This window comes from Sorex araneus, chromosome X (genome assembly GCF_027595985.1).
Source record: "Sorex araneus isolate mSorAra2 chromosome X, mSorAra2.pri, whole genome shotgun sequence".
NCBI classification, from domain to species: domain Eukaryota; kingdom Metazoa; phylum Chordata; class Mammalia; order Eulipotyphla; family Soricidae; genus Sorex; species Sorex araneus.
In genome coordinates this window covers 46,377,995-46,394,904 of record NC_073313.1, presented here as the reverse complement: position 1 = coordinate 46,394,904, position 16,910 = coordinate 46,377,995, and the positions used below count along the sequence as shown (strand labels likewise).

The 16,910-nt window shown below is 39.9% G+C and overlaps 1 protein-coding gene across 4 annotated transcripts in view; it reads left to right on the top strand.

Annotated features, from left to right (window-relative positions):
* The window catches only part of EFHC2 (EF-hand domain containing 2), a 259,310-nt gene that overhangs the window by 153,666 nt on the left and 88,734 nt on the right, over nt 1-16,910 (top strand). For all 4 annotated transcript variants that reach the window (XM_055121648.1, XM_055121644.1, XM_055121646.1 and 1 more), the window contains exon 8: nt 4,900-5,065. In XM_055121648.1, the coding sequence (XP_054977623.1) occupies nt 4,900-5,065 (166 nt within the window). The remainder of the gene's footprint in view (nt 1-4,899; nt 5,066-16,910) is intronic.

Below are 16,910 nucleotides of genomic sequence, written 5' to 3'. Positions count from 1 at the left end.
TTATATTTCTCATAACATATGTTATAACATCCCATTTACAGACACTATTATTATACAACAGTTTTTGAATAATAGCAATGCATTAATGTAACAAATGATTAGAAATTATATTCATGATCAGGGAAATAGAGTGAGTCAATACTCCCATAATTTTTATATTTCCTTTTCATGGGGTTTTGTTAAGATTAAATTAAAATGTTTAATGTTACCTAGATGCAGTTTTGTGTGATATTTGAGTTTTGTTTATAATTCATCTGTTCCTAAAAATTCTTAGCACAAACCTTATGGTTTGATATCCTTGAAGCCTGAACCAGGACAAAGTTCTGCTAATTGTAGTCACATTTCCTCTCTTGCCAATAATTGTGGTCAATAGAATACCTTGAGTCTCTACCTGCAGCACTTCAGGAAGGAGCTGACAAATACCAGCAACACAGTGAGGAACTTCCCCAAGTAATAATTCAGGAAGAGATTTCTAATTGTAGTCTTGGTCTTTTGTACATTCTTCTACCTAATGGCAACTCAATGTCTATTGGGAGGTTTAAAATGGCAGAGAGACTACGAGAAGGAGTTTTCCATGTTCTAAGAAAGGTACTTGGGTAAACTCTCAATTTATATAGAAGTGGAGGGTTTGAAAGAATTTGGAGATATTTGAACTCCTGTGAGTCCTAAAAAAATGAGGTTCTTTGGGGGCATTCAAGGAATCTAAGGAGAAGGTAATTCCTTAGACCTTTCTCACATGTGATTCCAATGTGATTCCGTTACAAGGCAGATTCACCAACCATGGCTTGCCTGCCAGAGCAACATGTCACTCGTTCATTATTTTATTTGGATAAACACAACCTGGCAAATAGAGGCCTGGACTTTACTGTAGCATGAAGGTTAGAAGACTCTAGGGTCTCCGGCAAGTGTTTCTTTCTCTGTAGACAGGGTTTGTACATTAATTATTCTTCCCTAGAATTTCTTCCTTCACTTATTATTTGTTTGTCCATACATAATAAGACTTTATTTTCACTGGCTCTTAGTATCTGGGACAACCAAACTAGTAACAAGACCACTGATTCCTATTATTTTGGAATACTTACTCATTTATACTGACATTAAACTAAACAAAAATCTTAAGTATCCTTTAGTTATGTGGAGTCATTTCTCCCCATCTCTGAACTTTTGGTGCTAGAGGCAGCATAAAAGATGGGAGTATAATGATTATTTGTGATCCCAAGTTACAGAAATTGGTAGAATTTGCTTCAGATCTCACCACATGATCTTGATGGACCTAATAACATTTGGTACTTTTACTTCCACTATGGAGGGAAGAAGTTTGAGGATAGGTGATTTCTAAGGAATTTCTGGCAAGAAAATTATGAGATTCATTAATATGATCCTAAAATGAATTCTCCACCAAAATCATTTGACCTGGGCATTGGTTACAAGCAGAGGTAGGATCACTTTTTTTTTCCTCTTGGGTCACACCCGGTTATGCACAGGGGTTACTCCTGGCTCCTGCACTCAGGAATTACTCCTGGCGGTGCTCGGGGGACCATATGGGATGCTGGGTTTCGAACCCAGGTCGGTCGCATGCAAGGGAAATGCCCTACCCGCTGTGCTATTCCTCCAGCCCCTAGAATCACTTTGATGTTAATAAAGCTCTAGGTTTCTTTGTTTTCAGGAGCCTCAGTCCAAGGCCCTGGGTCTGTTTTCTCTTTAGAATTTGCCCTTCTATGTCTTTTTCCCCATTTATTTATTTATTTATTTATTTATTACAGACTTACGACTTTTCGTGCTTATGTTTCAGTCATACAATGCTCAAGTACCCATCTCTCCACCAGTGCCTGTTCTCTACCACTGATGATCCCAGTATCCCTCCCACCCTCCCACCCCATGCCCCCCACCCCACCCCACCTCTGTGGCAGGGCATTCCAGGAGGTTGGCTCCAAGGCTTGGAAGCTGGCCTCACATGCTGGAGGATGGGGCAGCTCAGATAGAGAAGGGAACACCAGGTAAAGCGTGGTTTGAGGACCCGCAGGGAATGGAAGATGCACGCTGAAAATAGACTACTTAGACCAAACATGATGGGCACTCAGTGCCTCTCTTACAAACCACAACACTCAAAAGGAGAGAGAGAACAAAAGGGAATGGCCTTCTATTTCTTAAAGAGTTTCTCCTAAATCAAATAAACTTCAGGCCTCCCCAAACCTGGATTCCTAGAACCTTTGAAATTACCAAAGATTTTATAGCAATGTTTCCAATGGAGATGGCAAATAATAAGTCACTGTGAGGGATTAAGCTTATTTTCCCAAATGTTTCACCTCTCCCTCAGTTTGCTTGGATGTAATCATGGCTAAATATTCCACATGTGTGTGGTGTTTCATTTGTTTGGGGGTGAGGTGGAGGCTACTCCTAAGAAGCGATTAAGAAGCTTGTGGCCCCTCCTAACAATTCTTGGCCAACTAGACCGGAGGTGCAATGTGAAAGCCTGAGAATGTAGTGCTACTCAGCCGCTAGCAGCTGTTGGAATCGTTGGAGGTGTTGGAGATTTCCTGGACCACCCTGACAGTGCAGGGGCCTCTCGGGCGGCACTGGACAGTGGTCAGGGGATGATGTGTTGTGAGGAAGAAACTGCAGTCAGTAACCTGCTCTTTGGCTCCTTGATGAGTATGTTTTTGGAAGTTACTTGGAATTAGAGGAATCTGAACATTTGAAGCACAGATATGTCTCAGGATCTATCAGTTAAGTGATTTTTGGGAAGAGGCTTTGTATAGAATTTTAGATTCTTTTTCATATAGTCAATAAATCGTTTTAACACCTAAGTCATGTTGGATGTTGGATGACAGAAAAACCAAAGAGCAGGGAACTTGTCAATTAGATTCGAGTTGAAAACTTTATGAATGTATGCAGTTACCCAGAGAAATGAGATCTTGACTCACAACCCCCAAAAGAGGTGCATGGTGTTAGAAGTCAGGCGGGATGAAGTGGAAAAGTTCCGGGCTTTTATACACTAGATGGCACTGTGGGTGCAGAAGAAAGGCCCAAACTGGTTCTTTTGTTACTTCAATTTGTTGCAAAAGAATGTGGTTGAGAAAACACTATGTTATTAAATCTCTAATTGGGGTGGGAGGATATAGAATGCACTCTCAATTACTTTGAGATTCATATATGACTTCATTTGGTTATATTATAACCTCATTTTGTCATATATGACCTCATTTGATAATATTGTAGAGTTGTTGGAAGAAACTGATCATGCGTCAGTTTTCTAATAGTCACATAGAGCTTTCTCTCTCTCATCTTTCTGGTCCTTTTCCCGAAGTGAAGTTACCAATATGTGGTGTGTTTGATAATCCATAGAGCAATGATAGGGTCTGCTACATTTCTACCAAATTTCAAGATGTGAACTTCTTTATCTTCGCATTTTAATGGGGGTGGAGGTGTCTGAAAGTCGTAATAGGAGAGGCTTGGGAATCACTTTTGTACCAGTAGACTGGCTGCCCCTTTTCCCTGAGCCAGTGAGAAATATTTGAAGGCATATGTCTTCTGTGAGCATTTTCTCTTAGGATGTTACAATACTCTTGGGGATTATGCCTGAGGAGATTTCACACAAAGCCTGCTAGGAAGGCTAAGAAAATGTGAAAGTTGAAAATATTTTCAAGTATGTATTAGAAATAGCCTCAAACCCCTGAGATTTTTTTGATCAGTCACTAAAAGAACCCCTGAATTTTAAGAGCTAGGTTGCCTTATATAAGGCATTGATGTACATTTTCTATTATAGGGGTGTGCACCAAATTTGTACTTTTCCTCCTATAGAAGTGTTTGACAATGAACAAGGAAATCTTGACTTCAAACTCATTTCAGTCAAGAATTGAAACTCCTGTGGACCCTTAAGATTGAGGAAGAAGTAGAAAGTAGATTATATTGGTCATTTTGTTTTGTGGTTCTGTTTTGTTTCAGTCTAGATCCGGGAATCTTCTTTGTCATTTGTGGTGGAATAAACGCAAATAGCTTAGATGTATTGTACCAGTGTGTTATTTGCTCTGGACATAGCACTGCCTCTCAGAAATTGTACCTATGTACAAATGGGTACCTAAAAGCTCCTAGGCTCTTAAAAATATGTCCACAACTATCTCACCATCTCTTTCTCAGAGTTGCAAACAAAAACCGACAGTATTTTCTACTGAGACTCCCTTCAGGAGAGTTTTCAAGATGAACTATGCAGTGACTGTTGTCAAGTTTTGTTTTGTTTTGCATTTTTGCTGTTTATTTTTATTTTTTTCCGTATTGACTTTAAGTACAACTGCATTTTTAGGCTGTAACAAGAGCAACCTAGAGGGATGGTTTGTGAGGAGTATTGGTTTTAATTTGTAAGTTAGGCAGTGAAGTGTCAGGGCCTAAAGTTGACTTGGAGGAAAGCAAGAAGGCTAGAAGGAGGGGAACAGGGCATAAGGAATAGGAAGGCAAAACAGTCAGGAATCAATCCTGTTTGGAAAGAAATTTAATTAGTGAATGTTGGCTGGAGATAGGAGAGGACTAAATTACAGGTTAAAATATGGAATGGATGGAATAAAGTTCCAAGTTTGAATTTTCATATCACTTGAAAAATCAGGGAAGAACAAAAAATATTCAGAAATGAGATGTGATGACAAAGGATAAATGTTTACTTATTCACCATAGACAGTTTTTTTTTCTTTCATTTGAACCAATGACAATTATTGAGTGATTCCTGAGGTTTTTGTAAACATGATTGAAAGCTACTCTCACAAGATTTTGCTGTGTTTTGTTTGAAAGATTTTAAAATAGTCTACAAAGATCTCCATGTTCATCTTGAAAACATAACAATCCTTTCAAAACAGCCATAATCAGGGCAGGAAAAATATTGATGTTTCATTTGCCTTTGTTTTGTTATAGAGTGCACTCCCCCGATTTCATGCGAGCTTCCAGAACCTCCAAAAATAGAAAGGAAATTTCCACCTTATAATGGCTTTGGTTCTGAAGAGGATTCTCTCCGCTCCTGCATAGGCCTTGTTCCTACACCCCATCAGAGGGATTTCAAGAAGTTCATGGAAAGTGACAGGTGCTTAATGGAACCATGATTTTAGTCTGATCTCTCCCAAATGTGTTTAGAGTTTATAATACAGTCCTTATGTCAGAACATGAGATGCTCAACTGAAGTTATCTCAAGTCCAGAAATAAGTTGTTATAGCTTTTTAATGAAACTGATTAGAAAGCAGCATTAAGAAATTCTTACTTGGGCGGTAATGAACCTTTTTGCAATTGTATTGAGTTATAATTTACATGCAACATTTTGTTTAAGGTATATAACAGTAATTTGATATATGCACGTTGCAAATTGACCACAATAAGTTCACATCTGCCATCTCCCATACTTAGAAATTTTTCCATTTGTGATGAGAACTTTTAAGACCTACTCTACTAATCAACTTTCAATATAAAATATAGTATTATTCATTTATAGGCCTGTTTAGATTTTCCCCTTAAAATTTCCATAATTCCCTATATTCTTATGCTTATAGGATTTACCTCTGTCTGCAAATTTTGAAATATGTTAGCACAGAATTATTCATAATATTATTTTGAAATCATATACCTCTAAAAAAGATACAGTTTGGGAGAAAACAGTTTACTTTATTGGCTTATCATTTATTGCGAATATTTGGAATTTTAGAAGATTATTAATTATTATAATTATATATTATTATTATTATTCATATTATTAATATGAATAGCTCTATTCATCTGTATTTGTGTAGGTGCCACCAACTACACACACACACACACACACACACCATACAGATTCATTGGAAGTAGATATTTTGTCTATAGAACTGAGCTCACATGCAGGGGAGAGTTTGGGAGGAGTTCTTAGGGCAGTGGTGGAGGGAGGTGGGCTCTCTGGTAATGAGTGTGGTTTTGGAAGGATTCATGCATTAAAAGTACTAGTAACAGTATTGTAAATTCTAGTACTTGAATAAAAATGTCTAAAAGAAATGAAAAGATAGTAAATAATATTTTTAACTGTGGACACCAAGTTAAAATCTTTTAGCTGGAAGCTTGTACTCTTTTACCCTTTTCACCCATTTATTCAACTTGCACTCTTCTGGCAACTACTGAATTTACCCTCTTATTCTCTGTTTCCTTGAGTTTGTTTTATTTTTCAGATTTCACATATAAGTGAGATCATATGGTATTTGTCTTTTTTGTCTAATTTATGTCATTTAGTATAATAGCCTCAGGGGTTCATCCATGTTGTTATAAATGGCAGAATTCCCTTCATTTTTATGACTGAATAATATTCTATTGAATACACACATATATTATTACACACATATACCATTATGTAGTTCAACATTCTGTTCAACTATAGTCTTTCCAGTATGCTGTAACATATAACCTATGTATAGTAGACTGTAGCATCTTGATTTTTATAATTACACTTTATAAAGTTTTCACAATAATAAAATTACCTAATACATCTTCAGTGTATCTCTGCTATTCAAAGATTCATAAATAGACATATGTATTAAGTGTTATATGTATGTATATAATTATATATGTAAAACTCACATTTTCTTTATCCATTATTATACTAGTGGATACTTAAGTTTGGGGGGATCTCGGCTATTGGAAATAGAGCTGCAGTGAAAGTGAAAGGTTCAGTATCTTTGGGACAGTGATTTCACTTATTATAGATATTATTTGCAAAAGTAGAATTCTGGGTCACAAGACAATTCTGTTATTACTACTTTGAGAAATGCTCCCCCTCCATGCTGTTGTTCATAGCAGATATACCATATAGCACTCCCACTAATCGTATATATGAGTTCCTTTTCCTTACCAACCTTGCTATTGAATGGTTCTGTGATAAGTGTCATCTGAAAATCTCTAAAGTCATCTTTTCAATATGTATTGCCTTTAAATATAGAGATAGTTGATCCTTGGATGACGCTGTGAGCTAGGGGCACTGACTTCTGAACAGTGGAAAAATCTGCATATCATCTATTTTGCTTTTTGTATGCTGGGTTCCACATTAGGATTCAGCCATTCAGAATCTTTAGTTGGTGGAACCCATGAAGATGGAACCCATGGATGAAAAAGCGTCAATATTGGTGGATCTACAAAGTTCAAGCCTATGCTGTTCAAGTGTCAACTCTCTTCCAACCCCCACCCACCAACATGCACACTTATTGATGTATTTGTGGGTATATCAAGATGGTCTCTAGGAATTGATGTAGAGTAGGGAGTCAGCAGAATTTATTTTTTAGCTTTATTTTTAAGCCATACCTGGTGGTGATTTGGATTATCCTGACTGTGTGCTCTGGAGTTGCTCCCAGCAGTCCTGGGGGACGGGGAACACCATGCAATGTTGGGCATAGAATCTGGGTCTCCTGTGTGCAAAACACATGCACAGTCCATTGAGCCATCTCTCTGGCCCCAACAAACTTTTCAAGAGGGTCTGACATTAAATATTTTTGGCTTATGGGTCTTATGGCCTCCACCACTTATCTCTGCTCTTGTAGAGTGAAGCAGCCACAGATAGTAGATAAACTAATATGTAACTACATTCCAGTAAACTTTGTTTATGGACACTGATATTTAAATTTCCTCTCAGTTTTACATATCACAAAATATTATTCTTTTGATTGCCTTTCAACCTTATAAAAACCATTCTTAGCTCAGAAACACATTGCCAGCTGTTTGGTCCACAGAATGTAGTTTGCCTGCTCCTAATCTAGATACTTTTTTGATTTACACATGTTTTTCAGAATGTTATTTGGCAGTTAACATGGATTTTGTTTAAGAGGTTTGCTTAATCTCCATAATCATGCTCTGTAACCGTGATTTGTTCACATGACTAAAATTTCAAAAGGTATATTTTCAAAAAGTTTCTAATATATATGAAGAAAACTTCCAAAGCCCTCCTTGTAAAATGCCGTTCTTCATTTTCCAGGGTTGTTGTTTGCTTCTGACGGGAGAGTGCCCTTAGAGAAAGAGGTTTGGGGTGGGGATTTGGGAGGAAAAGGTTGCAGGTGCTTGAATAGGATGTAGATTAATGATGGAAGTCCTGTGTGAGTGAAAGAATAGTTAGCAGAATCCCTGGGGAAAATTGGAAAATTGGTAAAGAAAACATGTAGTAGGACAAGGAGAAGGAGGAGACCATGTCCTGACTTAGATAATATTTAATAGGGTTAGATGGCTTTTGTATAGGACTTTCAGAATTAGGAAGAACAAGGTTTTTCTCTGTTAAGTAGGTAAAAACATATTAAGAGGTATGTAAAATGTTATTTTTGCCAAGTCATGATGTCCTTCATTTTCCAAGAAATATTTATTTTTAAGAACATTAGAATTTAATGTTTAATTTTTAGAATCTATAGATCTCAAGTGTGGTCACCACATTTGCTAGGAATGCAAATCCTCATCTAGTCCACCAGAGCTGGGACTGAGCTAGTCCTCCAAGGGGTTCTAACATGCTCCAGGGGTTGCAAATCACTCAGATTCGTAAAAGGGACATCAACTCTCTCCCATTTCCCTCCCTTATAGATAGCAGTGTTTACAGGGGAGTTTCAGGGCAGGACGTTTTGATGGATACTTTTCACTTACTGCTGTTTTTAAGGGCAGCCACCAGAAGGAGTCTGGCAGAAAGAATGGCCCTATTGTAAAAGGAGAGGGAATTTTTTTCTTTGTATAAGTAAACAAGTTGAAACTTGATCTCTGCTGTTGCTTCTGGAACCCTGGGGAGAAAAGAGTTCTCTTGGGTAGTTGTTATAGTCTGTCTACACTGTGTCAGTTTCCACACAGAAAACACTGACTGTAGACAGCAGTCCAGGTTCTTGTCTTGCTGTTATGGCTGGAGGATGGTGGGTAAAGGCACAAGTGTCTCTAATTACATTCTTGTCCATCGCTGCTTCTGTGCCAGGAATACAACTCCCCACAAGCTCCTCCCACACAGTGACCTTATTTCCATAGTAACTGCCATAGTCCACTGGTGACTTGCACAGCATAGTTGGAATAACCAGGATTTTCAAACTGTGAGAACTTAAAGTAGGCAATCTCACAGAGCAAATAAAGCACATCTTTTCAACACAAGTAAATGAACTGCACATTGTGAGGGCCAAATGCACATGATACATATATGATTATATATGTTGCTGTGACATATACATGATCATAGATATTGCTATGAAAAATTTACTGGGTGCTAATGGTTTTGTGGTGCTGATATATTGGGAGTCATTGGAGAAAATGCTTTCAGATGAAAGCATATAAGGTTTTTATTGTTCATGAAGACTTTTGCTATTGTTGGAGTGAAATTTTACTGTGGTGATCCGCTGGACAGATTGCCTAGTCTAACCTGGAATAATAATAATAATAATAATAATAATCAGATTAATATTTTATTGCTATGCTTGACTGTGATTTATCTTCTTGCTCATCCTTCTTAATGCTGCCATATTGGGGATTCTTTCGGTGTCAGGCGAATGAGACCCATTGTTGTTACTGTTTTTGGAATATCGAATACACCATGGGTAGCTTGCCAGGCTCTACCGTGTGGGTGGGATACTCTCGATAGCTTGCCGGGCTCTCAGAGAGGGATGGAGGCTTTTAGGGCGGCCTCCGGTGTTCCCATGGTTCACACAATATTTGAACCACATCAAATATGGTGTGGAAATTATGGAAAATAGGTATTAAGTGTCTTATGGTGTCCAGAAAGCGGCCTGGAACGTGGTGGTGGCTGGGTAGTGGAGCAAGGAGAGGCTGATAAAATCTCAGGGATGACGTAGACTGCCAAAACAAAGAAGGACTAAAATGACTGACTGTCTGTACTTTCAATGCACATACGTTGGCATTGGAAGCATCCATCGAGGACCTGATGGTGCAAGCACTGAAGATCAAGTACTACATCATTGGTCTGACCAAAAGGAGAAGGCATCAATCACATCATACCAATTTCGACACTGGAGAAGAACTGTTCCTCGGAATATGCGACAACAGACGTTGGTGGTGTCCGTGTCCTTGTCAATACGAACTTGGCCATGAGCATTGATTCATTCAAATGCCTAACAACCCGAGTCAGATGATTACGCTTGAATAGATGTCGCTCACTGCAGGCAGTTTCTGTCTTCATTGTCTACGCACCAACATCCAAATATGATGAAGAAGAAATTGAGAAGTTCTATATGGAGCTGTAGAAGTTCTATAAAGAAGACCACACTTTCTACAAGATCGTTGTCGGAGATTTCAATGCCAAGATAGGACTGAGAAGGTCACTCAAAGAAATCCACATTGGGACCCATGGCCTAGAATGGAACGAACAGGGTGAGAGACTGTCTGAGTTCATCATGTCGATCAAGACCATCCATGGGGACTCTCACAGTTCCAGAAGGCCGAATCGAAACGTTGGACATGGGAGTCTACCGGTGGGCAGTTCCACAACCAAATTGACCACATCATATTCAATTGAAGGTTTTGCCTGACAGATGTCGCTGTTGTCCCATAATTCCAAACAGGATTGGACCACCATCTCCTTCATGCAAAATTCTACTTCACAGAGCAGGGAGAAAGGTCAGCAAATTTTAAGTTTAAGAAGAGAATTCCCAGAATGACCACCAGCTGGGAGCTCTTTGGCACTATTGCGGCAATGTGGGAAGATGCCGTAGTTGACAAAATGGATGAGGAATATGATTGACTGGTTCAGTACCTTCATGACTGCGCAAAGAATGCTGAGAGTGGGAAAGCCACAAACAGATGCGTGTCTTCGGGAACTCTAAAGCTCATTCGCCAACATGGTTTGGTACAAGCCTCAGGCACCCACAAGCTAACGTTCGAACTCGCAGAGCTGTGCAGAGAAGCGATAAAGTTAGACCTCAAAGAGAGAAGAGCAGCAGTGTTGGCCGATGTGGCAGAAGCTGGGGAAAGTATTTGCAATGCTTGCCTGTCCTTTGCCAACTACAAGACCAAGATGACTGCCCTCCGATGTCCTGATGGATCTATCACATCTTCCAGAAGGGCAATGGAGAGGATTATTCACGACTTCTACTCACATCTCTTCGACAGCCACGTTCACTTGCCCACATACCAAATTCTGCAGGATGGATATATCGTTCCCAATGTCCTTCCTTCCAAAATCCGACATGCCATTTCGTTGGTAAAGACGCGTACAGCACCCGGTCCAGACAAGGTCACACCCGAACACCTGAAGAATCTGCCACCAGTATTCGTCAATACACTGGCTTGGCTCTTCACACGCTACCTGTCCACATGCAAGGTTCTGTCCCCATGGAAAACCAGCAGGACCTTTCTGTTGTACAAGAAGGGAGACATTGGTGATGACATCAGCGACTATCACCCAATCAGCCTGTTGTCCATCATCTACATGTTGTTCACTCAAGTCATCCTGAATAGAATAGGCTAGATGAAGGACAAACATGTGAGTAAGCTCAGTTCCAAAAAGGATTCTGCACGATTGACCATATCCACACAGTGACCAAGTTCATTGAAGTTTCGTGAGAGTTCAAGATGCCGCTCTGTCTAACATTCTTCAATTTAAAGAAGGCCTTTGATTCTCTTGAGAGTAAAATGGTCATTGAAGCCCTAGCCAAACAGGGCATTCAAATTCAGTACATCAAGATCCTCCACAATCTGTACTACGGATTTACCACCAGGATCTCACCATTCTACAAGGAAGCGATCATTGACCTAAAGATAGGGGTTTGGCAGGGTGATACTATTTCACTGAAACTTTTCAGTGCCACCCTTGAGAACATCATGTATTGACTGGAATGGGAAGTAATAGGAGTGAAGATAGGTGGTCCGCAACTACACCACCTCCACTTTGCTGGTGACATTGTTCTAATAATACCAAACATTAGCCAAGCGGCACAAATGCTGGCTGATTTCAACCACGAGTGTGGAAAGGTTGGATGGCCAATGAATCTCAGCAAAAAAATGTTAATGAAAAACTAACTAGTTCCCGACCTTCCACTTGCTCTCAATGGAACGAACATCTCCAAATGCAGCAGCTATGTGTATCTGGGTCGAGAACTCAACATGAGGAATGACTTGGCGCCAGAACTTCACAGGAGGAAGAGAGCCGCGTGGAACGCCTTCAAGAGTGTCGAAGAAGTGGTTAAGAGGATGAAGAACCTCCAGCTCCGGGCACATCTTTTCGAGTCCACCGTTCTTCTGCACTAACATATGCCTCAGAGACCTGGGCCCTACAGAAACAGGATGAGAACGCTATTCGAATATCACAAAGAGGAATCAAAAGAGCTATGCTTGGAGTATCACATTTCACTCAAGTGAGAGAAGGAATTTGAAGTTCCTATCTCCATCGACAGTCAAGAATCAGGGACACTGTCTCGTTTGCCCAGGCATCAAAAATCAGATGGGCTGTACACGTAATTCGATTTAAAGACAACAGCTGGACTAGAGCTGTTACCAACTGGATTTCACGGTACGTCAAAAGACCTCATGGCCGCCCACCTATAAGATGGCCAGACTTCTCCGTCAAAACCCTGAATGAATGGTTTGAGGCTCTTCGTGTTCCTAGAGCGAGCAGATACCATTGGGCTACACTAGCATGTGAGAGGGATGAATGGAGACATTACTGGCACCCACTCAAACCAACAGAAGATCAACAGGATGAAAAGTGATGCATGACTAAATTAGTTATTTCACTTTGTGTGCCTATAGTACTCTGTTGAGAATGTCTTTAATAATAGTATTATTATTTCTACTAGGTAATTAATACTTACCATGTATGTGATTTCAATCCTAAGAACATCCTTACAGATACTATTGTATCCATTCTTCACAGAAGAAACAGAGGTTCAGAGAGGCTGTACAGTTTGTCCAAGCTCACACAGGTTCTTTTTAGTTGAACTTGGATTTGAACCCAAGGAAGTCTGAGTTCTAGAGTATTTTTTATTGCCACAGAAACTGTACTTATCAGTGTGTGGTTGTAACTTTTTACATCATTGCATTTTCTTCCTTTATGACGAGCTTCTTGAAGACAGGTATTGACTTTATTACTTCCCTCAGGGTAAAACCCAAGTTAGCTGTATCCTTGGGGATGAATATTTTGTCCAATGGAGAAGGAATGGGTGAAAAGTGAGTAAGTAGAATAAGCACTCACCCTTTTAATTCTAAATAATTATAGGAGAGACAGATGACTTCCCATCAGGATGGTTATCATCCCACATTTTTACTGCCCATAGTTATATAGCATCTGGAAATTCAAGATTTAATATTAATCTCTGTCTTTCAGATTATCTGTCTGCTGTTTCCATCACTTATTTTTCTTTCCTCTTATTTTAATGGAAATAATTTTCTTTCATTCTGTTTTATTTGTTTATTGTTGAGCCACAAGTGGTGGTGCTCAGGGCTGACTCCTGGCTCAGATCACTCTTGGTGGTACGCAGGAGACCATACGTGGTGCCAGGAGTTGAAGTTAGGCTGGCTGCATGTAAGGCAAGCGCCTTAACCACTCGTTTATATCTTTAGCTTCTTTACATTTTAAATTGGTACGGAGGCTAAAGAAACAATATAGTAGGTAGGACACTTGACTTGCATGCATGCAATCCAAGTTCCATCCTTGACACCCTGAGCACAGAGCCAGGGGTAAGCCCTGAACACTGCCATTTTGTGTGGTCCCCAAGCCAAGAAACAATAAAAGACTAAAATTACTATGGAGAACACACCAGCAGTGCTCCAGCAGTGGTGCTTTGGGCCACCCAGGCCACAGTTAGAGGTGCTCAAGATATAATGCAGTTCAAGGGATCTAATCCAAGGCCTCACACATGGGCACCACTTGAGGCACATCTCCATCCCCATTTTTTTAATGACACGTATATATATTTTCGCATCAATAAAATTATGCCTTCATTTTTTTCAAACATAGTGCAGTGTGTAAAGCAAAACTTAACACATGATTACTGGAACAAGGAACTGATCATTTGTTTGGGGATCGTGAGTAACAATTAAAACAACAGTGAAGAATATCAGTCTATGTAGCCCTAAACAGGATCTGGCAGCTTACAGTCAGTGAAGGATATATGAATATGATGATCAACTGGAAGGGGTGGTCATGTTCAGGAAGTGCTCCCGATAGGCGTTCACAAGGGTGGACAAGACCTGGTATAGGCACAGGACACAGGCCCTGGAATAGGAGATGATACCAAGTGAAGGCTTGGAAGCAGAAAGGAGCATAATATGGGCAGTAAATGAAGTAGCTTTTATGACTTAAGAAGAGGGTGTAAACATGACAATCATAGTTGAAAATAATCATTTTGGACAGGAACTGAGTGTTGAAAGTAGATAAAAGGGTATACCTGATAACCTATCATTACAAAGAGAGGGGGGAGGGGAGAGAGGGGGGAAGAAAGGGAGGGAGGGCGTAGGAATGGAGGGAGGGAGGAGGAAAGAGAAAAGAAAAAAGTACCTGTCATAGTGGTAGTGGAGTGTGGGAGCGAAACTGGGACCGTTGGTGGTGGGAAATGTACATTGGTGACTGGATGGGTGTTGCAACATTAATTGACTGGAACCCAATCATGAACAACTTTGTAACTGTGCATATCACTGTGAGTCAATAAAATTTCATGAGGGTATATTATAGGCTATCAGGGCAAAAAGCATTGTGCTTGTTTTTGAATAAAGACTACGTGCATATCTCAGAAATCTAAATTGAGCAGGAGAGGTGGTCACTAGAAAGCAAGGAGAATGCTTAAGTCTTTTGGGTGTTGTGACTATTATGATAAGAGTATCTAGAGAAGTTTGATGATTCACTTATTAAAGAAGTAACTGAAAACACTCATTGTTTTTCTAAGTGTCCCCTGGGGACCACTTCATTCAATTTCCTGGGGAGCTTAATAAAAATTCAGGTTTCTGGGGGCCAGAGAGATAGTACTGTGGGTAGGGCACTTTCACACGGCTGATCCAGGATAAAATCCCTGGCATCCCATATAGTCGCAGAGCACAAACAGCAGTGACTCCTGAGCTCAGAGCCAGGAGTCAGCTCTGAGCACAGCCTGGTGTGGCCCAAAAACAAACCACAGAAGCAGTTTTCTGGAGATGCAAACTAAATACTGAATCTCTGTGGGTGGGATTCTGGATTCTATACATTTAAAATTCAAGTGACTTTTATACACAATAAAGTTTGTGAGCCACTGGTCTAAAATTTTTTTGCATAGATTTTATTCCAGATTGATGAGATTTCCAGAAATAAGAAGTAGGTGAAAAAAAAAGGCATATTAAAGGTAAAAAAAAATCTATCCTTAAAATACATTTATAAATTTACAAAAGTTATAGGAAACTGTATATATATTGTGTACATTTGACCTGATGGTAGATCTCCTTCAGTTGTTTCAGTGATATCTCAGGCATTGGTGAAAGTTAATGAGTCTTTCATGAGAATGCTGCTAAATCTGTTACAAACCTAATGACGTTCCAGAGAAAATGTTTGACAAGGTGTAGCTGCCCCTAACACTGAATGAATCCTGTCTAAAGTCTGGAGTAGTCAGAACTAAGAAAACAGAGTTGTGAAGGTCTGATTGTTCCAGGCTGGCTTGAGACTGACCTTCAAACTTGCTAGTTTTATCTCATTGGAGAGTTTTCAGCCTTGCTTCCCTGGACAGTTGGAGAAAGGGACAGAGAAAAGAAAAATCTGCCTCTGCACATCAGATACTCATTCTCCTTTCAAATCCATGTGAACACAGGGAAAGAGTGAATTCAAGCACAAAGGGTCTGAAAGTGAAGTCTTCTTTCTCAGAGTTGTGATGGGAGGGAAGTGTTAAAGTACATGCTTTATTTTCATATTTGCCTCCTTGGTGTAATGATTTTGATTATCTAAGACCTCTACAAAGATTTATTAGTATTTGTTGAGTAGTCCCTTTGCTTCCTGACAAGCATGATTTTTCTGCTGACAGACCTTAATTTATTCATTGACCAGGCAATCCACTTTTGAACATTTTTTGTTTGATTGTTTGGGGGACACACTCAGTATTGCTCAGGGCTTACTCTTGGCTCTGCACTCAGGTATCATACATTCCTGGTAGGGCTTACAGGACCACACTGGATGCCAGGGATCAAACCGAGGTAGGCCACATGCTAGGTTACTACCTACCTGCTGTGCAATCTCTGGCCTCTCTACTCTGGGAACTTTTGATTCTAGAGTTTGATCCCACCTTTAGTATACTACACTGTCCTATTCACTCATTAATTCTAATTGGATATCCCAATCTGTGTGCATCTTTTGGCAACTTTTTATAAGTATTTATTGAGTACCAGCACTTTGTCAATGGTTAGTATTATGTAGTCTTTCAAAACATGGGTTATAAATGCTAGGTAGGGGCCAGGCATATAATACATGATACAGGATTTGAAAAGGAAAGGTAAGTTTTCCCTTGAAGGAAGTAGGGGGAGGAGGGCACTGGGGAATTAGAGGCATGACTGAGGAAGGAGATATGTGGGAATAGATGAAGGAAAGGAAATGAGCATGAGAAAATGAGGGGGGAAATGGAAGGGGGCTTCAGGCACCAGTTAAATCCCTCCTGAGGGTTCTGGCAGCCAGGACTGGGTGCTGTTTTCTCTGGGGACATTCTTCTGAGTAGAGAACTGTTTAATGCAACTCTTCTAAATAGTGTGTTTATAGCATTTGTTTTGGATACATTGCCCAATGTGTTACCTCAGACATACATAAAAAAAAAAAATATTCGGTGTGGGGACAGAGTGATAGTACAGTGGGTAGGAAGTTTGTGTTGCACCCAGGTGACCCGGATTTGATCCCTGGAGTCTCATAGTCCCCCGAGCACTGCTAGGAGTTATTCCTGAGTTCAGAGCCAGGAATAACCCCTGAGTATTGCTGGGTGTAGCTCCTGCAAAAAAATAATATATTTTAGTAAATG